This window comes from Quercus lobata, chromosome 7, assembly GCF_001633185.2.
Source record: "Quercus lobata isolate SW786 chromosome 7, ValleyOak3.0 Primary Assembly, whole genome shotgun sequence".
Lineage (NCBI taxonomy): Eukaryota > Viridiplantae > Streptophyta > Magnoliopsida > Fagales > Fagaceae > Quercus > Quercus lobata.
In genome coordinates, this window is record NC_044910.1 from 24431728 (window position 1) to 24456560 (window position 24833).

Consider the following 24833-nt stretch of genomic DNA (forward strand, 5'->3'; position numbering starts at 1 on the left):
ATTCGAGGTTTACAAGTTTGTCCACCATATTATGTATTTAGTGTCCGTTTGGAAATAACTTATTTAACTGAAACTGAAAACTTTTTGCTGAAAATATTGTAAATAAAGGTAAAAGTTAGCTAAATAGTACAGTGAAATCTATGAATAATTCCAAAAAATGCAGTGAGACCCATGAATAATAGCAAAAATAAATTGAAAGTGGAGATAAAGTGAAAAATTCAGCTCATCCCAAACGCACACTAGAACTACTAATATGGCTAGGAATGTGATGAGGCTAGCTTAAAAAAATTAACAAATTCAATACTATTAAGTGTTCATTTATTTAGGTGTTTACTTTTTGGAGCTAGCCGCATCACACTCTTAACGGTATTAGTAGTTTTAAATGCATAATATGATGGACAAACATGTAAATCTCAAATTGGGATAAATGAAAAATTATGACACTAAACCCCCCTCCCAGTATAAAAGTCTCATTACATGCATTTCGTGCATGTGATAATGCTATTATATTGTAATTTGTTATGTAGAAAAACCTTAGTATATTGCTTCAGTTAAGCTGTGTTAAAAAAATCAAACGATAATACCCATAAAATCAAATGATAATACAGTTTAGATAGGATTGTACTACATAAACGTGAACATGGTGTACTGAGAAGAAACTCAAGGATAGTTGATAACTACAAAGTCTTATACTTTCAACTCGTAAAAGAACTTCGTTGTGAATTTAAAATCTCTGAAGCATTCCATAAAAAAATAAAAATAAAAAATAAAAATCTTCGAAGCATTAATAAATCCAATTGAATGAACATCTTTCTTAGTACCCAAAAAACACACACACACACACACACACACACAAGTAAAAAGATAATTTGGGATCAAACCTTTAAGAAGTAGTACTTAAAAATAAAAAACAACCTTGTTAAGAAATAGAGGTACATGGTTGCTCAACAGCACTGGATTATTGATAAATACATAACATTTTAATTTTATAACCGTAAATAAATCCTCCTCTACCTCACTACTATTGTCAATTGTGCACAAACCTCGATCTTGCCCATCAATTATGATGTCAAAGTTCTTTATCTGTAAAGTCGGCTTCTTGTCAATTTCTTTAGTCGGGTTGTGATCTTGTAGAAGTACATAGGTTCTTGGAACTCATCAGCCAACTCTTTGAACTGGAGATCTATAGAGAAACTAAAGAGGCCGGGAAAAAAAAAATATTGAATGTGAACATTCAAAATAAGCGGGTAAGAGAGAATGCAGAAACATGGAAATGAAGACCAAATTTTAGCAATCTTTGTGAGGAAACCTTTCTCCGTTTGCGTCTTTATTTTGCTCTGGTTTTGGGCATTTCAAACATAGAAATGTATATTTTTTTTGGAAACATGGAATTTGTTTGTTAGGCCGATGTGTTTTATACTAAACTTTAAAATTTATTTTACTACTTGTGGATAAATTTAAGGTGTATTCCCTCTAAATCATTTAAAGCATTAAAGGAAATCGTAGGAAGTAGCCTACTTTTACATAGATTAAAGTGCATATGTTTTAACTAGGATTGTCCATCCTGACCTGCCACTCGACCCACTCGCCCAAACTGTCTGACCCAGACCAAAAATTGCGCCCGACCTGACATTGGCAGCAGATTTCCACTTTCAAAAACCGAAACTGGCGAGATAGTTTCGCATGAAAAACTTACTCCAACTGACTTGATTGACCAACCTCCCCTCCGAAGCTTGTCGTTCATCTCTCTCCCCCTCTTTCTCAAACGCAGATCTGACGAGACCTATCAAGATCCAATGAGATCTTGATGAAATCTGTCAAGATCCGTCGAGATTCGACTAGTTCTAGATGAGATCCGTTGAGATCTGGCCAGTTTTCAACAAGATTTGGCCATCGCTATTGCTCCATCAATTTCGACCGAAACTGACTTGACCCATGGTTTTCGACAGTTGGCGATGGGTCAGCTTTCCTGTCACCCAAAGTTGTCAGGTTGGTTTCGGGTTGGGCACAAACCCGACCCGTGAACAACCATAGTTTAAACGTAAGGGTAAAAAAAAAGTTACGAGTTCCATATCACATCACTAAGTATGCTTACGAATTTGTTAAGAAAGTAACATTCATTTTTCTTATTAATATTTGTAAATCATGGTGTCAACCAAAAAAAAAAAAATACAAAATTTAATCTGACATGAGATAAATATATATGTATGTATTTATGTTTGTATGTGGGGGTCGGGTCAGGCCTTACAATTAAAAAAAAAACTTGATCCGTCAACCAACCCAACCCTTTGCTTTAAAAGTTGAACTTGTCCAACCTGCTTGCAAATTGATATCATATATGAATCATATGATATACGTGCGAAGTGGGGTTGGATGGAGTGGAGTGCATCCAACGGTTTGGGCAGATTGAAATAACACGGATATAGGTTAGTCATCAGACTCATCACTCTCACCAAACATTTTCTAGGAAAGTATTAGATAAAAAATTGAAAAACACCCATTGACGTCGAAGTCTTTGGCTTCTTGTGTTGGACCTAATTGCCAAATAATAGCTGAAAGAAAGTAACAGGAGTAAGTCAATAGTGATCCCCACAAAGAACGCGCTTTGTATTATTAGAGCAATTGTAAAAATAATGTAATGGACTGTTTGATGGTTTATATGCAGGAATGTAGGATGCTGGTGACCTATTTCAACTCACATGACTCACAAGACCATTTTGTCTGCATTCATATCTGGAGTTGGACAAAATGAGAAAAAATGGATCAAGGGCGTAATCATCACCTCTCATGCTCTATGGAACATTGTTATTTGGGCTTTTTGATTAGCCCATGGGTACCACTAGAACATAGCAAGCTCGATCCCCTAATTATAGCTCATGCATCATATTCCTAATTTCCTATGATTATTGATGATGCAGAAAATCCTCAGTTGAACTCTTCATCTATCTGGATGGACAACGTTAACACAACAGCTATAAGATCCTGTAAAAAAGGATAAGGTTGTTGGAGCACACCAGTGTGGTGTGTGCCAAAGGGCCTCCGACGAGCTAGTTAGTAAGATCGGAGCTTAACTGTACGGAGGAATTACTATTTGGCTGGAGAATTGCAGTGCATATGTTGCACAAGAGTTGCATACCTTTGTTTTGGTTCTTTGTGCCTTTTTTTAGGTCTTTGCCCCTCATTATGGGGATAAATGTTGACCTTAATGGTCTTGTTTCCGTTGGGAATAAATGCTAGAGCATTATAGGATTTAATGTTCTTCTGCCTATTGGTCCATCTGTTACGTTTTTGTTTGTCTATCAAGTGAGCTGCTACTCGTTATGGGAAGCTCCTTCAATTCTAACTATCCTCGTCCATAGGATGGATGGGAGCAATGGCAGCTCCAGAAATTTTTTTTAGGGGGGTCATTAAGAAATTTAAATTAAAAAAAATTTAATAAAAAGAGAACTTAAATATATCGAGTTATCGACAAAAAAAAAACATAAATTTTTACAATTTCCTTCTACAAGTTTTCAAATTTTGAATTGTTATACGATAGTTCATTATGAGTATTTATTGCTAATGTGGGTAGCCATGATCATTTTATTTTGTTAAGTTTATTTAAAATTTTATTTTTATGCGGTTATTATTATATATTTGTCATTGTTTTTATAAGAATATTTTAAACTAAATGACTAAACTCAACTCATTAGTTCTATATTAATTATTGATGCACACAACCACACTCATTCATATATAAAATACTCCGTAATTCACTACATGTTTACATAACCAATCAAATACTTAAATAATCACTAACTTTGCAATTTTTTTCTTGAATTTTTCTAACTTTACGACAAAAAGTTATTATAACATGATAACTTTGAAGAAAAAATATGAAGAAAAACTATTTTGAGTGTGTTTGGTAAAGTGGGGAGGAAGGAAAATAAATGATAGGGCCCGGGTGTTTTCTTCCCAAAATAGAGAGAAAACTGAAGGGAGAAAATGAGATTGCTTAATGGACAAAAATGGCCATGTCCCGTTCCTTTTTTTTTTTTTTCCTGGACGTTGCTTTTTTTTTTTTTTTTTTTTTTTTCCTGGACGTTGCTTTTTTTTTTTCTTCTCCTTTCTGGGTTGTGGGTGTCATAATTTTTTTTTTTCTTTTGTTTAACTAGACATGATTTTTTTTTGGGACATGATTTTTATTTTTTAATAAATTGGGTGATTGCTTTTTTTTTTTTGGTTGTTTGTCACTTTTTTGTTTTAATTGGCCATCATTTTTTAACAATGATTTATGAGTAAATTTATATAAACTCACTTTTTTCATCACTCCACTTTTCCACTCCCAACCAAACAAAAATTGGAGAAATTAAAATTTTTTCTATCCTCTCACTTTTTCATTCTCTCACCATTTTCTATTCTCTCACTTTTTCACCCCTCCAACCAAATGGACCCTTAGAGTCAGAAATACTTACAGTAAGCGTGTATAAGATTTAAGTCAAGGAATGCAAAAATATTTTTAAGAAAAAATTAATGTATTAAACTAACAAAAATATATATTATATATATATATATATATATATATATTTTTTTTTTTGAAGTCAAGGGGTTCATTTGAACCCCCTGAGTAAAGTGTAGAGCTGCCCCTGGATGGGAGTAATTTATTTCTTCTTTTGCTATATGAAGGACAAGGGTGATTTAATTTCTCCTCTTCAATTATACCCCATGTATCTTTGCTCACGTAATTATTTGCGATCTACTTGAACCTATCGTCATCCACCATCCTTCTCTCCTTAACAAATTGAATGTTCACAACAGATAATGTTCTATCATTTGTTAGCTCTACTACATCTACTTATACATCTCTCCTGGATTGTTAAATGGCAAGCACTTAGTACTTTCTTTTACTGTATGTTTTTATAGTTAAATGGATAATAAGATTTTAGTCTCCTAGTATCTTTTTGGTGATTTAATTTTTTTAACATTAATCATTTTATTAAGAAGAAGAAAAAAAAAAAAAAAAAACTAGAACATGAGGATACTGAAATTTTGAGAAAAAAATTCTACTAATACGTTTGCATCATGGTCTTGAAACCCAAATCGTTCAAACTTCAAAGAATTGGAGCATAGAGAGGTTTAAGGTTTTTAAAGTCGAACTGAGGTCGAACCGCGATAACATCATAATTAATTTAATAGTTATTTAATACAAAAATAATTAAAATAAATGTGTAAAATTATGTAATATTGACTAAATCAATATTTAAAAATTCTTCTCTCTGTCCCTGAGCCGAACCTTCTCTAATGCCTCAGTAGTCAATGGATGATTTGGTTATCGTGACAGGTTTCACCTCATAAGCCTCCATGGACTCCCTCAAAATTGTATTGACCACCTCATCATGATCTTCATGGTACTCATCTAACGTTGCATGCAATATGATCCCTCAACAATTGGCAACCTTGATGTGCCAGTTCATCAAGCAATCCTTGATATATCTTGTCTTGTGCTTCAACTTGGACATACATGTTAATAAGCGAATATGACAAGCGAAATATTGCGATAGCAACTGAACTCACGTTTGGAGAGCTTGCCATGTTCACTTTGCGTGAATCACAATTGCCAAAGGCCCGTGGAAACTCGTCCTCCAACCCAATTAAACCTACTATATTTTATTTTATTATTTTAAGCATGATCCAAGCCCATTTAACATATGTTAGAGGTATTAGGTTTATGTGTGTAGGCCCAATTCTATTGTTAGCCCATGTATGCTTAACCCTAGTTATCTCTCTCTATATAAACCCTACTTAGGGTTCATTGTAACTTAGGGTATGTTTGGCATAGGGTAAACTTAGGGTATGTTTGGCATAGGGTACGTTTGGTATGTTGTAATAGCTCCTGTAATGGAATAGTTATTTATGTGTAATAACAATTCAGTCATTTGGTTGCATCTTTATTACATGGATTAATTATTACGTTGGAATGACTATTCTTTAAATTGAAAAATAGTTATTCCTCTTTAAAATGGATGTAATAGCTATTACTTAGTATATATAATAGGTTTTAAAATTAATATATTTTCAAAAATATAAAGTTTCCTTATACATCATCTTTTACAAGCTTTCCATATGTAACAACCAAACTTATGAATAGTAATAGTTATTCCATTACAATGTCTTCTATTCCCAGTAATAAATATTACTATTTCTAATGTAATCTACATTCAGTGTACCAAACGTACCTTATAATATAATAGTTATTCTTATGATTTAGCTATTCAGTAATTTCATTATATTTTTAATACGGGAAATAGTCATTCTTTATAAATAGTTATTTTTTTAAATGAGGAATAATTATTCCTCTTTAAAAGGGTTATAATTGCTATTTCTTAGTTGGTATATTAATTTTTAGAATTAATAAATTTCCAAATAAACAAACTTTCTATATGCACATAACAATTATAAAAATAAAAAGTCATAAAAAAAATAACTAGTCAGTCTTTCAAATTTAAAAAACATTATTTTTTAAGAAATAATTATATGAGTAAGATATTTCCTAAAATATATCTTAAGTTTTATTATTTTTTTTGAGAATCATCTTAAGTTTTATTCTAATGTTAGAATTTAGACAATTTGATTTAAACATTTCATTGTCTTCAGAGTTCTATTCTTGTATTGTCACCAAACAAATGAACAGTAATAAGTATTACATTACAACATATTGTATTCCTTGTAATATCAATTCATACTCTTATGTAATCATCATTATAATCTACCAAACGTGCCCTAAGTAAATTGATAATATAGTGAAGATGTATCCGTTAAGGATTACTCTTTGTGGATGTAGGCCATTAGGCCAAATCACATAAACCTTGTGTTTTCTCTCTTTTGTCTATATGCTCTTTCTCCACGCTCATAAAAGGGAATTTGAGGAAGTGTGATTTAAAGGGTATGAAAAATTCTTTATTTGAGGGGCAAGGTAAACACAATAAAATTCTTAAGTATTAATAAAAATAATGATTGAAAACATTCTTTATTTGACAAATTAACTATAACTTAATAAAGATGTGTCATCTTTCATGGCATTAAAATCATTTATAATTGATTTTGAACTAAATTCTTTAGAAATCACTTACTCAAAAACTCATTGTCCATCTTGTTATGAAACTTACAAGTCTAAAAACAATAATTTAATTTAATTTAATTATCCAAGCCACTACTATTAATTAAACAAATAATTTAAAATTTTACTTTTATCAAATTAAATAATAAATTTAATTTAAGTGTTAACTAGGCTGCCGTACGAAACAATCTGTGGTTGCTTTAGGTTTTTTATTATTTAATTTTTGGTTTGAATTAGATTGTTGCTTAGCTGGAAACCATTAAGTGTTTTTGTGTTGTGCAATGAAGTGTCATCGGTGGTGGTGTCTTGCCTTTTCAAACTTAAAGTACAAATATTTATTGAATTGTAGACTTGTAGTGGGCCAAAATGGCCAAATGGCCATAAAATCCTAACTATCTAGTTAGTAGTTATAGTTACTAAACTATATTTTTTACTAGTATCTCGAGTCTAAAAGACTCGATTTAGGGCCTATAAATCGAGTCTTTGAGACTCGATTTTTATGGGTTGATCACATCTGATGTGGCATTTTTTTCCATGTGGTGTGTACCTGGAAATCGAGTCTCTAAGACTTGATTTCTAACCCAAATTTTTTTTTAAAAATTTTAAGTCTAATGTACAAGCCGAAATACCCAAAACAAATTTAAGAAACTCCAAACACATCCATCCCAATCCTAGATACTCAGATCAGAGGGAGAGAACCTCAGCGCGGCCTAAACCTCACTAGCGCAGCCTGGGGCTCGCGCCGGCCTACGTATTAGAGGCGCGCGGCATAGGGCTCGTGCAAGCCTGGGTCTTCGATCTCGATCTTCTCTCTTTCTATTTCTGGTTTTTTTTTTTTTTTTTTTTTTTTTTCTCTGAGTTTTTCTCTAATGTTCTAGTGTTTCCTGTGATTTGTTCTTATTTATAAGGGTTAGAAATCGAGTCTTAGAGACTCGATTTCCATGTGGTCCACGTGGAAAAAGATGCCACATTGGATGTAATTAGAGTATGGAAATTGAGTCTATGATGCTCGATTTATAGGCCAAAATCGAGTCTTTTAGACTCGAGATGCTAGTAAATAATATAATTTGGTAACTAGAACTACTAACTAGATAGTTAGGATTTTACGGCCATTTGGCCATTTTGGCCCTTGTAGTGTGTTAAATCCAAAAAAGAGAAAAAAACTACTTTACTTTAGAGATGTAGACAACAGAACATAGATAGAGAGAGTGAGAAACTCATACCAGACCAAAGATTGCAACGGAGGCGGAGCTGTGGAGGTGGCGTAAATGTCGAGTGGGGCTAATTTGTTGGTGGCTATCATGGCCACTTGCTCGGTTGCAGCTGGCGGCGTAAAAACAATTTTATTTTATTTTATTTTATACAAATGGCAGTGAGCCTCCTGAAGTGTGGATCTTTGAGGTTAGGAAGTTTGGGTTGTGTTTTTGTGTATTTATTCGGATTTTGGAGTCCTAATTTACAAGGGATTTGAGTTTTTTTTTTTTTCAAAATTGTTTATGGGTCAAAGAATGGGCTGGTTTTTTTTTTTTTTTTTTTTTTTTTTTTTTTTTTTTTTTTTTTTTTTTTTTTCGCTTGAAAGTAGACCAAATAATTTTTTTTAAAATTTATTTGAAAGTGTTCCTAATTTTTTTTAAAGGGTAAACAAATAAAAAAAATTAATTATATATATATATAAAAAAAAATTAAATATATTAAAAAAAAAAAAAAATTCAGTTCAGGGTGTTCCTGGGAACACCCTGAGTTCAACGTGGCGTAGCCACTGTCTTGTATAAAAAAAAATAATAATAATAATAAAATTTGCATCCTACGTATTGGAGAAATGTAAACTGTAATATATGTATTTTTATTTTAATAATGGTAGCTTGCCACGTGCATACCCTTGCACCTTCGGAATGGAACCTAGCTGTAACATTCTTGTGGGTACATACATAACATAAGGTTGATATTGTTTGTTTTTGTTTTTTGGTTTTTTGAAAAGGTTGACATGGTTTACAAACGTATTGCATGAAAGCTAATTAGGTGCAACAAAATAACCAGCAACCAAAACGAGAAAAACGAATATGAACTACTAGAACCTCACTGTACTAGAAAGAATGTGTGCTGACAATTTTTCATTCAATGAACAATGTGTATGAGCATAAAAATTATTCGTAAGATATAACATATAAATAAATTATAAAATAGTAAAAGTTGGTGTCATAGGATAGGACGTGCAACGTGGGGGGCACTTTAACGTAGGATTGGAGGTTCTAAAAAGGTTAGTTATGGCAGTTTAAGTCTCCAAACCGAGTTTCCCGCGGATCAGAGAATCATCTGCCTCTGCCCCCCAAAACATAGACCAATCAGAGGGAGACGATGTTTACAGATCATTTTTTTACTTCCTCTGTTTCCAGATCTCTTTTCTCTGTTCATTCTTGATTCTTCTTCTTTTTCTTCTTCTTCTGCATTTCCCATTATTAAATAACAATTAATTCTCTTCCTCTTTCTCTCAATTTAGTTTTATGTGTCTTGCCTCTTGTCTGGTCTTTGGATCCCAGGTAAAGGCTTATTCCTTTTGTTTTCGTTATTTTTTTATAAATGTTGATCTACATGAATGTTTTTTAATTTTCATATGGTTTGTACATTGGCAATGTTTAGTATTTTTGTCATTATGAAATTTCCTTATATTGATGCTTTGAGATTAAAACAGAGCAGGGGAGCCTTTGAAAATTAGAGAAAAATAAAGAAAAATGTAATTGATCGAATTTCTTTCACAAGTTTTTATTTTTTTTATTTATTATTATTATTATTTTTTTTTTTATGGACTTTCTTGGCAAACAAACTGATCTCCATTTATTTGTTTGTGGGTTTTCACTAATTTTCGTTTTCATTTTTTTAATAATTTTTTCCATTTTAATATATTAGAGTCATGATTTGATATATGGGTTTTGATAGGAACAGTTTTGATACTGGAAATCCACGTGCATTGGCTTTGCATGGGTTTTTGAGATTGCTGCATTCAAGAGTTGAATTATGTTCTGCTGCGGAGGTGCAGAGGAAGAAAGCCATGGTCCACCAGCTCACCAATATACTGCACCACCTAGAGGGGGAAATATGTATGGTGGAGGTAACATACTTCAGCCCCTTTTCAAGCTCTATTTAGTGTTATTTTCTCAAATTTCATTTCATTGGCTTGTTTGATTACAATTTTATGATCCACGTTAGTACAAAAGGATAAAATTGCATTACACAACAAAGAAAAATGTCCGAATGATTTCTACTTTGCTGTAGAGGCATCAAGACGAAATTTTTTGTTTCTTATTGTACATTTCTTTAGCTAAAGCATATATATTTTTGGCTAAAATATTGTTTTCATCCCTAAAGTTTGCATGATTTTGGTTTTCATCCATAAACTTTGAGAAGTTTATCTTTTCATCCCTCAACTTTGTAAATAGATTTTTACAATAGTTTTGGTACAAAGACAGAACCTTTTACAATAGTTTAGACTTTAGAGATGAAAAACGAACATTTTTAATTGAAAATTGTAACATTTCAATAGTTTAAGGATGGAAAATTAACTTTCTAAAGTTAAGTGGATGAAAATGAAATTCATGCAAAGTTAGGGACGAAAATTATATTTTAGCCTAAATTTATTTTATACATAAGTTATACTAGCTAACATGCTCTATGATGAATATGCTTCACACAATTATGTACTATTTCGTTGCCAAAAAAAAAAAAAAAGAACAATGTATACGAAGTTTAGAACTCTGGACTTTCCTATAGATTTTTTTTTTCTTGATGTTTACTTTACAAACTTATTAGTAATGTAGGCAGCATGTGACTCTTAATGGGATCTCTATCATGGATGACAATCAAATTACACATTAGATACGTTTTCTTGTGTGCATGTATTTTGGTAAATGGCCTTAGTTTTTCAGATATTTGAATGATGATGAAATATTGTGTTCTGTGAATTACAGGCAGCGGGAGAGGAGAGCCAAGGGGTTCCAACATGGTCAGAACTGGAGCTCCACAGCAAGTATTACCCATAGAAATACCAGCACTATCGTTGGATGAGTTATATAGGTTAACTGGTAATTTTGGTTCAAAAGCTTTAATAGGTGAAGGTTCTTATGGCCGGGTATTCTATGCAAAATTAAGTAATGGTCAGGCTGCAGCTATAAAGAGGCTGGATACCAGTTCATCACAAGAGCCAGATACTGATTTTGCAGCTCAGGTGAGATTTTAGGACATTCTATATTTTTTTTGGTGACGGCAATGTGTTTGGCACTTAATTCTGATACAATCTCTTTGGCTGCTATCACGGTTCATGCAGTTATCAACAGTTTCGAGGCTTAAGCATGAACATTTTGTTGAGTTGATGGGGTATTGTTTGGAAGCAAATAACCGAATCTTGATATATCAGTTTGCAACAATGGGTTCTTTACATGACATATTACATGGTACGCCCACTTCTATTATTAAATTTTTTTTTTTTTTTTTTCCATTTTCCTTGGTTCATATGTTGTTTGATTCAAAATTTGTTTACTGATGCAGGAAGGAAAGGTGTACAAGGTGCTGAACCAGGTCCAGCTCTAAGCTGGAACCAGAGAGTTAAGATTGCCTATGGGGCAGCTAAAGGCCTTGAGTTTCTGCACGAAAAGGTGCAGCCTCCTATAGTTCATCGTGATATCAGATCCAGCAATGTCCTACTGTTTGATGACTTTCAGACCAAAATTGCCGATTTTAACTTGTCAAATCAGTCTTCTGATACAGCAGCTCGGCTGCATTCAACTAGAGTCTTGGGAACATTTGGCTACCATGCGCCAGAGTAAGCTTTAGCTTTACTCTAATTTAAGCTTCTGTATTGATTTTATTACCCTTATGTAACTACTATTAAATTCCTTTAAAATCTCCTGTTGAATACGAAAAGATGAACAGATTTGCCTGTATAGATGAAAAGCTGTTACCTTTATCTGGATTGTATTAAAACATTTCTTGAATGAACTGAACCGACCAATTATGTGTAGATTACAAGTTTCCTACATTTATTTTTGCTCTTAGCTCTTTTTGTGTCCCTAGTGAAAGACACTTTATTCTGCCTTTCCTTTTTTTTTTTTTTTTTAAATAAACATGATTGCTTTCTGTTCAGGTATGCCATGACAGGGCAGATAACTCAGAAAAGTGATGTTTATAGCTTTGGAGTTGTTCTTCTAGAGCTCTTGACAGGCCGAAAGCCAGTAGACCATACAATGCCCAAAGGGCAGCAGAGTCTTGTTACTTGGGTATGTTTCCTGCTAGTTTGGTCAAGTATCATTGTCTACCAAATTTTGATTTCACCCCTATATACATCTGTGATGGGTGTTCTAATTCTACAGGCAACTCCAAGATTGAGTGAGGACAAAGTGAAGCAATGTGTTGATCCTAAGCTGAACAATGACTACCCACCAAAGGCAATTGCTAAGGTTTTCTTCATTATCCTCTTTTAACATTATTGTTTTACAACATACAAGTATTTTAAGGATGTGAAATGTGTATTGACTTACTATTAGGATAACATCCCCTCCTAGGCTATCATGTCAAAAGTTTGGCCGGATAGTTAGCAGAAACATCAAAACTTCTTCCCTTTTAATTACAGTCATTGCAATTGCAATCTTTAGCTGATTTTGAAATGCAGACAGACTTGCCTGTATTCAGAAGTACCTTTTCCATTTTAGTTCATCTTGATAGAGTCTTGAATAATCTCTAACTGTTTTGTTGATTGTATATAAGATATGTTGCTTTCATGTTGCATTCGTGTTACATTCAAACATTAAATTCATCCAAAAAACTGATGTGCTTGAGGCATATTTTTAAGCAAAAGTTCAAGGTGCTTTGTTTTTCAGAAAAGCGTTAACGTTCTTACCTTGCTTTCATGTGATTGTCTCAGTTGGCAGCAGTTGCAGCACTTTGTGTTCAGTATGAGGCAGACTTCCGGCCAAATATGACAATTGTTGTGAAGGCTCTCCAGCCACTTCTTAACTCAAGACCAGCAGGCCCAGACTCCCGTGCGTAGAATAATTACCACAGAATCAGAGAAACCCGTCTTCTTTAATTTGTAACTTTTCCCCTCTTTCTTGTAATTGTATTTTCATTATTCTACAATTCACTGAATTAAGCACAGCAGAATCATGTTCTGCTTAAGATCCTGTGAAATTAAAAGCATAATGGACTTACACCTTATTGTGTAATGCACGTACAAGGACTATAGTTCATATTTGTTTCCCATGTATGAGAATCAAAGACTAGATTACTTCAAACAGATCATATGAACGTTTGAGCCGCTGGTGGTTTTTTCCCATTTGTTTCTGTGGGATGTACGACAGTACAAGTATTTATTACTCAATTCCAATTATGGAAGGGAAACTTCTCAAGTCCTAGTTAGATCATTGTAACTCTTTATGTTGATTGAAAGGGAAAAAATTGTCTTGATTTAAGGCACCGATTGAAAGAATGATACTGTGAGGCTATCAATCATACATAGGCAATTGTCACCCCTGATGTGGCAGGCTGCAATAGCAGTGGGTGACACGTTGGCACCTCCAAACATGTCAAAACGATATTATAGGTGTCCAATGTGTCAATGAGGTGGACAAATGGGTAGAAATAGAGACCAAAAAAAAAAAATGATGAATTTTTCTTTTGCGTACGGTCAATATATTGATCAATGGCACAAAAGACGTGAATTTGTGTCTTAAAAATTAAGTTATCACTAGCCCTATTCAACAATTGAGTTGTCACAGTTTGAGGGAAATTTCATGTCCCAAGGAAACTCCTCGTGGATAATCAAAGAAGGAAAAATCTAACAATGTATTCAATGGTGTGTGTATTGATGGTATTAACATCAAATATCTTTATTTCCATTAAAAATTGTCGGCATCAAATGAGAATAGTATTAGTAGCATATTTATGTTTAGGGGAGCACGAGAGAGAGAGAGAGAGAGAGAGAGAGAGAGAGGAAACCCGCATATCTCATCACAGTTTAAGACCTTTTTGAGGTTATGTAAACCCCAATTATAATTGCATCAACTGGGTCTATCCACCAACTGAATTTATCTTTAACTATAGCAGCAGCCAGACCAGCTGTATTAATTTTTGCATTGATGTAATAGTTCTAATAATTTTCAATAAATTGAACAGTACTATTGCGCACCCTTGGTGCATTAGTCACTTCACAAGTATAAGTACTTGTGGGGTGTGGGGTGTGGGGGGCAAGCATCAAAGTTAAAGTCTCCAAGGAGAAGCTTCACACACATATACACTTAAATTATACTAGAGTAGAATTTCTATCTTATATCAATAAATAAAATGAACAATTCTCCAACTAAGATTTTTTTTGGAAGCAAAGTTCCAACTAGGATTGGACACATGCATGGGACAGAAATGAAATACAAGTGTCATAAAAACTTAGCATCGACAATGACGATCTTGCTTCTAGAGTTCCTGCAGTAAATACACGTTTCACCCCTGCACCATTCATCACAATTGCAAGCAATCAAATAAATTGCTCTGAAGTCAACTTCTTAGAAAGTTAAAGGTTTCACCAGTTTGGAAATATGGAATCAATGTAATAGTACATCTTTATAAAACTTGAATTGAGTTGATAAAGATAATAGAAGAGAGTTTAAGCACAATGAAGGATTTAAACTGAATACTTCAAAATTTAAAGTATTCACTGATTTATGGATTTATAAAAATCTAAGGTTAAGAGTTGTAATGTTTTTCATTGAAGTAATTGCAAAGACATCAAATCGTTTGCAAGTTTAAGACTTTTCTGTTCAAATTTTAATGCAAGTATCTTGAGTTTGCATAAACATGGATCCTGTTCATATTAAGTATTGTCCATAATGGAAGTAATATGAAGAAGAATTCCTACATTTTCTTGGATTTATTAATTACATTGACTCTTTAAAAAAAATAAATAAACAGTTAAAATGATATTGTTAAGAAATAGCATCAAGGAATTTCAATTATTGGCATTATTTAAAAATTTTGCAGTTGGAGAACATTTGCTTGCCTGAACATGTTCCAACACCTTAAAATAAAAAATAAAAAATGTAACAACCAGTTCTTGGGGGCTACCCTGTCAATATTTGCCAGCCTGAACAATAAGGTTTGCCAGAAATCAAATATTATTTGAAAATTTATCACTCATCTTGTTCAACAAGGTTATTTGAAAATTTCTTTAGCTAGATGAGCAAAATTATCTTCTAATGTACCACCAGACATTCTTCGTGTACTTTAGGCTGATTTTGTTTTGGCTCTTGAGTAATTAGTGATGTTTCTAAAAAACACATAAGGGTTATTTGAAAATTTCTTAGATTTTTTATTTAGATGGGCCAGTGGCCCAGTATATAACTGCATCATGTAACATCGGAGGTGAATGTGAATCTAGTATATATTCTAAATTCTGTTCCAAGCTTATGGATGGGCTTTTCCCGGCCCAAAATTGATGAATTTCCGCAATGGACCTATATAATAACCTCAATTACATCAATAATGGCTAGGCCCTTACATTTTTGTTTGACAGTTGATTAAAGAATGGATTTAGATTAAAAGAAAATCATAAAAGAATGAAATTGATAAAATATAAAAGAAACAAAAGGAATAAAAATTTTATTTTCCCTTGTTGAATGTTTAGAAGGATGGAATGAAAATAAATGAAAAAAAAAATCATTTTTATAACAACAATACTATTATGTCATTTCTTAAAAATTTTCATTAAAGAAGTCTCTCAAAATCATATAGTTGCATGCATTCAAGAACTCTACACTAGCTAAGAGTCTTGTAGCTTAATTGGCACCTTTCAATACATAAAATGCTTGAGAGTTTAGGAGATAAGGGTTCAAGCTACGGAATTAACAACCATATTGTAACTATCTCAAAAAAAAAAAAAAAAAAAAAAAAACCTTCACATTATGCCAGTACTATGATGATGAGCTTCTAGAGGTATTGACCTTGAATTTGTGAGCTTTCCAACCTCTTAATTATTTTTGAATTATATATTGTCCTTTCCCTTTTTGTAGTACAAGCTTTATATAATAAGTGATATTGGAGATGTGGGTCAATGTGGGTCCTTTTGGCCTTTTGAAAGATCAAACAAAATTTGTCTTCCAGAATTATGTACAGAAAGTGAGACCCATAACAAATCCAGAGGATGCAACCTCAAGTAGACAGAACCTCAAGCTTTATAGAATTATTACAAAACAAAGTTACAAAATAAAAGTGATGACTCAATCTGATCCAAGAGAAAGAATAAACCCAGTTGTACACTTTGTTATTAGAAAGAAAGCAGCCACTCTTGTCCAGAAGAAATGACCATAGATATTGAATTTATAATAAATCACACATAGAGTCCCTTCAAGTGATTATAAAGGAGTGCTTCAAAATATGAAATTTCTGATAAACCATCAATATAAAGAAAAGAAGGGAGACAGAAGCAACGAAATATTTATTGAAGACTCAACACACACAATGGCAAACAAAGTCACAAAAAGATTGGATTTTTAGCATAAACCAGTGCTGACCCATACAATAACCCATAACATATACCTGAATCAAAGTTTCTCAGTCCACATTTCATCACAAACAAAGTCGATTATTTTACAAAACCCATCAGACACAAATTTTTTACAAAACCCATCGACACAAATTTCATTATTTTATAAAACCCATCAATGTTTAGAGAAATTGAAAAAAACAATGAAACACAAACAAAATCAAAACAGAGCACCTGAACAAAAACTTTGAAATACAAACATTGAAATTTAGAGGAACACAAAACAGAGCAAGGTGGGTTTACGGAGGGAGAGAGAGAAAACGCAGTCACCTGGGCAGAGGTTGGATTCTCAAACCGGAGTCGGCACTAGTATCGGATGTGTCGGGGTGTGCTTGTATCTGGCTGAGACTTCTTCTTCTTCATCTCGCTTTGTGTTGGGTTAAGAGTGGCTTGTGAAAAAATGGAACAAGTGAGAGGTCTGAGCAATAAAAGAAAGGCAAAAGTTTGAAATAATGGTATGTTGGTAGAGGTGGGTGAGAGGGGTTAATGGAGAAGCAGTAAATGAAGGTGTAAAATTGTAAATGGAGAGTCAGCGCAGTAAAGAGAAGAGAGGAAAACAAAGGCCAAACTGAAGCTGGAGCATTTGGCACAGCAAAAGCTTCCAACGGCTCTGAGGATGATGTGTCCATACAATGAAGAGGGTCCCACACATTTGCGATTATTTACGAAAAATGCCACAAAACTCATATTTCAAAAACTGAAAACAACTTCTGAGGAGTTCTCATTTCTCATTCCCAAAACTCAAAATTCTGAGATATGAGAACTGGAAACAAATACTGGAAACTAAACCAAACAATATTTCAACTAGTGGGTCCCACGGATTTTGAGTTTTGAGTTAAGGTTTTTCAGTTATGTAACTCAAAACAGGCCAATCCAAACACCCTCTAATTGTTTCCTATTTTGTGTTGTCCACAGTGTTTTTGGGTTTCAGTTTTTCTGAAAACTAAAAACAACGCCCAAACAACATTTTGACAGGTGGGACACACAATATTTAGAAACGAAAACAAAAAGCACCCCTACCAAACAAGCTCTAAGCTTCTTCCTAAATCCTAATTCAAAGTTAAATACATGAATAGCTAATAAGTGTCATTGCTCAATTGACACCTCAGCCATATACAAAGACTCGCCCTATCCAATATAGTGATCCCACCCTCAACTTTAGCTAAGAAGCACCCTCCATCCACTTCCCCTCTTCCGTGTGACCAAAAGCCCGCTTGTCCCGTTTATGAGCCCATTTTCTAATTCCCTCATTCAATCTCATGAGAAGCAAGCGAATTTCAAATCTTCATTCCCCGCTATAACTATTGAATTATCAAAAATTTTATAATTTATTTAAAAAAAAAAAAAAAGTGCATGCATCTCTTGCAATGGTGATGTCAAACTCCGATACGATCATTAAAATTGACTAGCTAAGGTCCTCTTTTTTTTCTTTTTTTCTTTTTTTTTTTGGCTGAATTAACTGGCTAAGGTCTTGTGCATCATACTGGACATTTTGAAATATCTTGTAGAATTTATCTTATGTTCCATGAATAATGTTTATTATGTGTTATAAAATTTTGGAAATCAATTTAATTATATTACATGTCGTTATAAATAGAGGAAATGCAAATTGTAAAACTTAATATAATAAAGAATATGAACCAATTGCTAGAAATTGTTTTAATTGTTGCCAAAACAACTAATTTTGAGCAAGAATTTCATATTCCAATTCAATTATTTTATGTAAATCTTAGATAATATAATTAAAGCACCATATATAAATATTTATTACATAAAAAATGAATTCATTTACCTTATTAATATCTTTTTTTGATTACGTAACACAAATTTAATAGTGTTGGTTTCACACACACACACACACACACACACACACATATATATATATATATTGTTGAGATAAATATAATTAAAATTATATGAAAATATTACTATAGTGAATTCATGACTATTAAATTATTTCAACTAAATTAAGCACACAATTATTTTTTAAAGTCTTGATTGTATGTGTTAATAAATTTGATTTCCCCTTTTGATGGTTTTTGTTTCAAACTGTTGTCAAAGTAACTAAAGATGGAGAAGAATGCCATATTTCAAATCAATAAATTTTTCAATAGTAATTGTAGGAATGACAGGCCTAGAAAGGTATATTGGGCCGTGGGCCCTATTCGAGAACATTTAATAGTTCGAGGACAAGTAAACGTTAGCGTGGAAGTGCAAATTAGTGGATGGAGAAAGGGGACTAGTCATGAGGGTTCAGGAAGGTGGCCCGAGGACAAATGCCTCGGGCACACACACACACACACACACACATATATATTGTTGAGATAAATATAATTTAAATTATATGAAAATATTATTGTAGTGAATTCATGACTATTAAATTATTTCAACTAAATTAAGCACACAATTATTTTTTAAATTCTTGATTGTATGTGTTAATAAATTTGATTTCCCCTTTTGATGGTTTTTGTTTCAAACTGTTGTCAAAGCAACTAAACATAGAGAAGAATGCCATATTTCAAATCAATAAATTTTTTAATAGTAATTGTAGGAATGATAGGCCCAGAAAGGTATATTGGGCCGTGGGCCCTGTTCGAGAACATTTAATAGTCCGAGGACAGGTAAACATTAGCATGGAAGTGCAAATTAGTGGATGGAGAAAGGGGACTGGTCATGAGGGTTCAGGAAGGTGGCCCGAGGATAAATGCCTCCTCGGCTTCACGGTGCAGATGTCAGAAGGGTTGACTTGCCATCAAGAGCAACGTTCTGGGTAGTTCTACTAGTAAGGATAAGTATCAGGAAGGAATAAGATAAGGGGAATGTAAGAAGTATCGAAGGGAAAATTGTTACAACTACATTAAATGCTCTATAACTAATTCTCTGGCCGCATTAATGTGGAGGTGATGCCTGAACAGTGATGTTCAGCCTTACAGTTACCCCTAAAAGTTTCAGGAAGGTGTTGATGGGACAGGAGTAAAAGTTAGCCATTTGATCTACACGTGGAGGGCTAAAATGGAGCAAATAAGGGTAATATAAAGAAGAAAAATCCCATTGCAAGGGAGGATGAGAGAATTTGTAGTAAAAAACACTGTAGCACTAAGAACTGTAATTGCAATCAAGTCTAAGAGAAATATATTTAAGAACTACTCTCCTCGGACTTTGCCAAGGAAGAATTTCTTTGCAAAAAAACTTGTTTTTCTTTGTTTTTCCTTACTTTCTTACTATCTTTAGTCCATTGTGAGCATTGTTCAATTCATTGAAACCTAGTTTTTAGCCCACTCTCTACAAATTCTTTGTATTGGGCTCTTTGAGCCTTAATCCTTTTACCTTTTTGGTTTAGGATCCAAAACTTGCCCATACAGTAATTATTCTTATATAAATTTTATAATAATAATCATAATAAATTCTTTTAATATAAATAATTAGTGCACCATTTATAGAGAATTACTACTTAAGATAAAATCATTTACCCCATTAATACATGACAATTAATTACTTTGGCATTAATGCACGTTATTGATGAGATGGAAAGTTAAAGAGAATTTCACTTTCTTACTTTCTTTCTTAAGGAAGTACCACATGGAAAAACCTTAGATGATCATAGCTTAGATTCTTGCTTTTGTATATTTTTTTTATAGTAACTATTCTTATATAAATTTATAAGAATAACCATATAAATTACTATTAACTATATAAGTAAATTACAAATAAGTCATGGAGGTTTACTGAGTTTTATGGAGAGCCAGATACTTAAAGACGTCACAAATCTTGGGATTTGCTTCACTTACTCAATCGTTGCTTTTCTATCCCTTGGTTATGTGCTAGTGATTTCAATGAAATTATAAGCGATTCTGAAAAAACTCAATGGAAGTAATAGAAGTCACAACCAAATGCAAATTTTTCAAAATTCTATTTATGAGTGTGGATTTATGGACCTTGGGTTTGTAGGTTCTTCATTCACTTGACAGAAACACTTTGCAGATGGTCACTCAATTTAGGAAAGATTGGATCAGGCATTTGCATTGAATGATTGGCTTCTCAAATTTGCTGGGTCACGAGTGCATCATTTACATTGTAGCTCTTCAAATCATTCCCCATTATATATTTGTCCAACTAGCCTTGAACCTATATTTGTCCAAGAAGGCCCATTCCAAACCTTTCCGGTTTGAAGAGATGTCGTTATCTAATAAGGGTTGTACTGAAATAGTGGAAGCGGTATGGAACTCTTATGATTTTTTAGAACCTCACTTTAGGGTCATAAATAAAGTCACTAAGGGTCTGTTTGGAATCTGCTTATTTTGTTGAAACTGAAAACTTTTTGCTGAAAGTACGGTAGATAAAAGTAAAAGTTAGCTGAAATAGTATAGTAGAACCCATGAATAGTATCAAAAAGTGCAGTGGGACCCATGAATAGTAGCAAAAATAAACTAAATAATAAAATAAGTTGACAAAATTAATCATGCTAAACAGACACTGAGTGTGGTAAGGCCCAACCCCTTGGAGTCGAAAATGCTTTGGGAACGTTAGACGAGCTTTGGAGGATATATGCAAAAAACTTATTGGGGCTAAACAAGAGAGTTAAATGAGCTTTTTGATAAGGAAGATAGAATTTGGAAACAACACTCTAAATTTCATTGGTTTGTTTGTGGTGATAAGAATACAAAATAATTACATAGTAGTGCAACTCAAAGAAGCCAAAAAAATCACATCTCCAGAATTCAGAATTCTTTAGGTCAGTGGTGTAATCAATCATATGAGGTTGTAGAAAATTGTTTCTGATGAAATGAATACCCAACTATCTGGAGAGTTTATGAAGTGGGAGTTTCACACTATTTTGAAACAAATGGCTCTTTTGAAAGCCCGAGGACCCAATGGTATGCCCCTCAATTTTTTTTTTAATCAAAACTATTGGCATTTGGTTGGGAATGATGTAACCCGCTCAGTCCTACACTATCTTAGTTCGACTAATCTCCCTCAACCACTAAACCACCCATTTGTTACCCTCATCCTCAAAGTAAAAAAAAAAAAAAAAAAAAAAAAAAAAAAAAAAAACCAAACCCTGAATTGGTCTATGAAGTTCGCCTATAAGTCTTTATAACGTGTTATATAAAATCTTTTCAAAGGTTCTGACTTTTTTTTTTTTTTTTTTTTTTTTTTTTTTTTTTTTCTTTCTATGATATGCAAGATTTTATTGAAGGAAAAAAGCAAATAACACAACAGAACAATTACACAGAAGGAAGACTTACCTCCACCCTAATAACATTTTCAAAATAGGAGGGCAATTGCCAACATCAAAAGAACCGAAAAGTCTATTTTAAAGGTTTTGGCTAATTGGGTCAAGAGAGTTCTACCAAAAATTATTTCAAAGCACCACAGTGCCTTTAGAATGCCCCAATTTCTACTTAATTATTGTCATTTTTTAGCATCATGGGCCTTATAAATATGGTTGGGGGTTAATGAAGCCATTTGTGGAGCTCACACCTCTTCTGGGCGTGAATCCAAGCAATTACCCACAGTCATGGTTGGCAACTGCCAACCGGTGGCAAATCCATGATCCTCGCACTGCTATTAAGGTCGTCCGTGTCTTGTGGTCGTCCATTGGCATGTGACTTCAAATCTTATCCGAGCCTGTGGCGTGGCAAACTATCCAAGTGACATTTCCGAATGGATGATCTTCTAGCAATTATCTACAATTTAAAAAAATCAGCTTATAATTTTGAAAGTATACCAAATAAATTATGAAGCTTCAAAAAGTAATAAATTAAACTCTATAATTTCAAAATTAACAAATTAAAGCCTTAACATATATTAAACCCCAAACACCTTCCATTTAAAAGGACTAAAGTTAATTTAATTTGTTACTTTGAAATCGCTGGGTTTAATTTTGGCGAAACTATAATATTGGTCCCTCAAGTTTATTTTGTGTGTGCAATTGGTCCCTCAAGTTTGAAGCAGCACAATTAGTCCCTTAAATTTTAAAATTGAGTTGTATTAGTCATTTTATTAACTTTCGTTAATGATGTTACTTACATGGCTAACGGAACAATGACTTAACATTTTTTTTAATGGTGTGGCTTTCTTTTCCTGATGAATGAAAAAATTTTCATTTTAATTTTAGATAATTCTATTTTTTTTTTCACTAAGTCACCTGACTCTCACGTGCATGCAGACAGCGTAGTTCGTGGTCTTTATCTGAGTTTACAGTAACACACACAAGGCTCATCCATTCACAAATACTAATACAGTAGTACTATTCAATATCTTAGGCTCAAATCTAAGAGCAATTGCATCAGTCCGGCCAAATTTTTCTATCTATTTTACACTAAGAATTTACTTTTTCTATTTTATACTACAATTTTTCCAAAACATCCACATCAGTTCATCTATCTTACACCTTATTCTATTTAAATAATAATATCTTTTTAATTATTATTATTCTTTTGTTCCTATCTCTTTATCTTTTCTTTGGACTTATCTCTTTCTTTTTATCTTTATCTTTGACCTTATATCTCTCAGACTCCCTCCTCTGCTTCTTCTTCTTCTTTTTCCTTTCACGTGTCACATCACCTCCCTTCCACAAGCAGCTTCTTCTTCTTCTTATTCTTTCTCTCACAGTCCAATCAACTCTCCACCACAAGCACCAATCTCCACCACAAGCACCATAAAAATCAAAACTCACAAACACCGATCTCTGCCGACCCACAAGCACTAACTCCGTCGACTCACAAGCACTGATCTCTGCCGCTAGCACCAATCCACAAGCATCAAAACCTAATTCCATCAACCCACAAGCACCGATCTCCGCCGCCAGCACCGATTCACAAGCATGCAGACCCATTTCCATCAACCCATAAACTCTGATCTCCGCCACTAGCATCAACCCACCGATCCACAAGCGATCAACACCGACACCAATCTCTCTCTCTCTGTGTTGGTTTGTCCGTGTGGGTGTGTTTGTGTATCTTTGTGTTGATTTGTCTTTGTGTATGTGTTTGTGTGGTTGTGTTTATGTGTATGTGTATCTGAGGAAAAAGCAGATGAGGAGAGGAGAAGTTTGAGACTGAGTTCATATTGCACACGGAGAAGAGAGAGAAAAAAAAAGATGCGAAATTGTGAAATTAATAAAATAATAGGATGCACATCTACAGTAACCGTGTATATATGCACGGTTAGAGCAACCACATCAGTTTGTTCAAATTTTCTATCTATTTTACAAGAAAAAACCTATTTTTTCTATTTTACACATCCACTTTTACAAAACACTCACATTAGTTTATTTATTTTTACAAATTTATTCAATAAAATATTCATTCTTTTACCATTTTTTATTATTCCTTCCCTCACTACCCCTCTCTCTCACAGACCCATAGTCCATCACTACCAACAATCACTCCACACCTAGCCAACATCATCACCACCCAACCACCATCATCAAGGAAAACCAATCCACTCAATCCCAAACCCATTCATCACCCACCCAACCCGAAACCCAATCAAGCCAAATCATCACCCACCCAATTGGCGGCAAGATCATCAAAACCCTCCAATGAACTATAAAAAACAAGCCGATCAAGATCAAAACCCACCTACCCACACCCACAATCAACCAAAAAAAAAAAACAGCAACCAACAGATCGGAGTGAGATCAACGCCTCGCAGCACCGCCACCTTCTCACGATGCCCACCGCCATGCGCTCCATCCGGCTTTAGACTATAGAAGAGCAGTGACGGGCTGCACTGTAGCTCCTCAAAGGTAGAAGAGTTAGGCCAGAATATAGAGAGGTTTAGATTTAGGGTTGGACCACCATTTATGGTGGTGTGATGCTCAGAGGTAGAGTTTGAATGTTCAGCCATGGAGCTCGGGTTGAGAGAGTTTCAGAGAGAAGTTCAGACCTAATGAGAGGCGTTGGTGTTGCTTAGTGAGAGGAGAGAGAAAAAAGAGAGCGAAAAAGATGTTTTATACTGTGCAAATATAATATTAAAATAATGATAAACGAGCTACAGTAACAGTGTAAATTTACACGGTTACTGTAGCTTATGAAAATTTTTAGAAGACTTTGAACGTTTTTACACGAGCTGATGTGGGTGTTTTTTTGTTCAAAATGTGTAAAATTTGTACTTTCTTCTATGTTAGAAGACTATAACAGATTTGATGTG

The 24833-nt window shown here is 33.6% G+C and overlaps 1 protein-coding gene across 2 annotated transcripts; it reads left to right on the forward strand.

The window, feature by feature from the left end:
• The first annotated feature begins 9359 nt into the window (after positions 1-9359).
• On the forward strand, positions 9360-13485 carry LOC115953636 (probable protein kinase At2g41970). 2 transcript variants are annotated; one of them, XM_031071374.1, is made up of 8 exons: positions 9360-9633; positions 10031-10202; positions 11059-11315; positions 11415-11541; positions 11636-11909; positions 12231-12363; positions 12457-12543; positions 13008-13485. In XM_031071374.1, the coding sequence occupies exons 2-8, from the start codon at positions 10109-10111 to the stop codon at positions 13131-13133; spliced, it is 1098 nt and encodes a 365-aa protein (XP_030927234.1). In that variant the 5' UTR covers positions 9360-9633; positions 10031-10108; the 3' UTR covers positions 13134-13485. The 2 variants fall into 2 exon arrangements, with proteins under 2 accessions (XP_030927234.1, XP_030927235.1); XM_031071375.1 differs by having other exon boundaries at positions 10037-10202.
• Positions 13486-24833: the final 11348 nt, after the last annotated feature.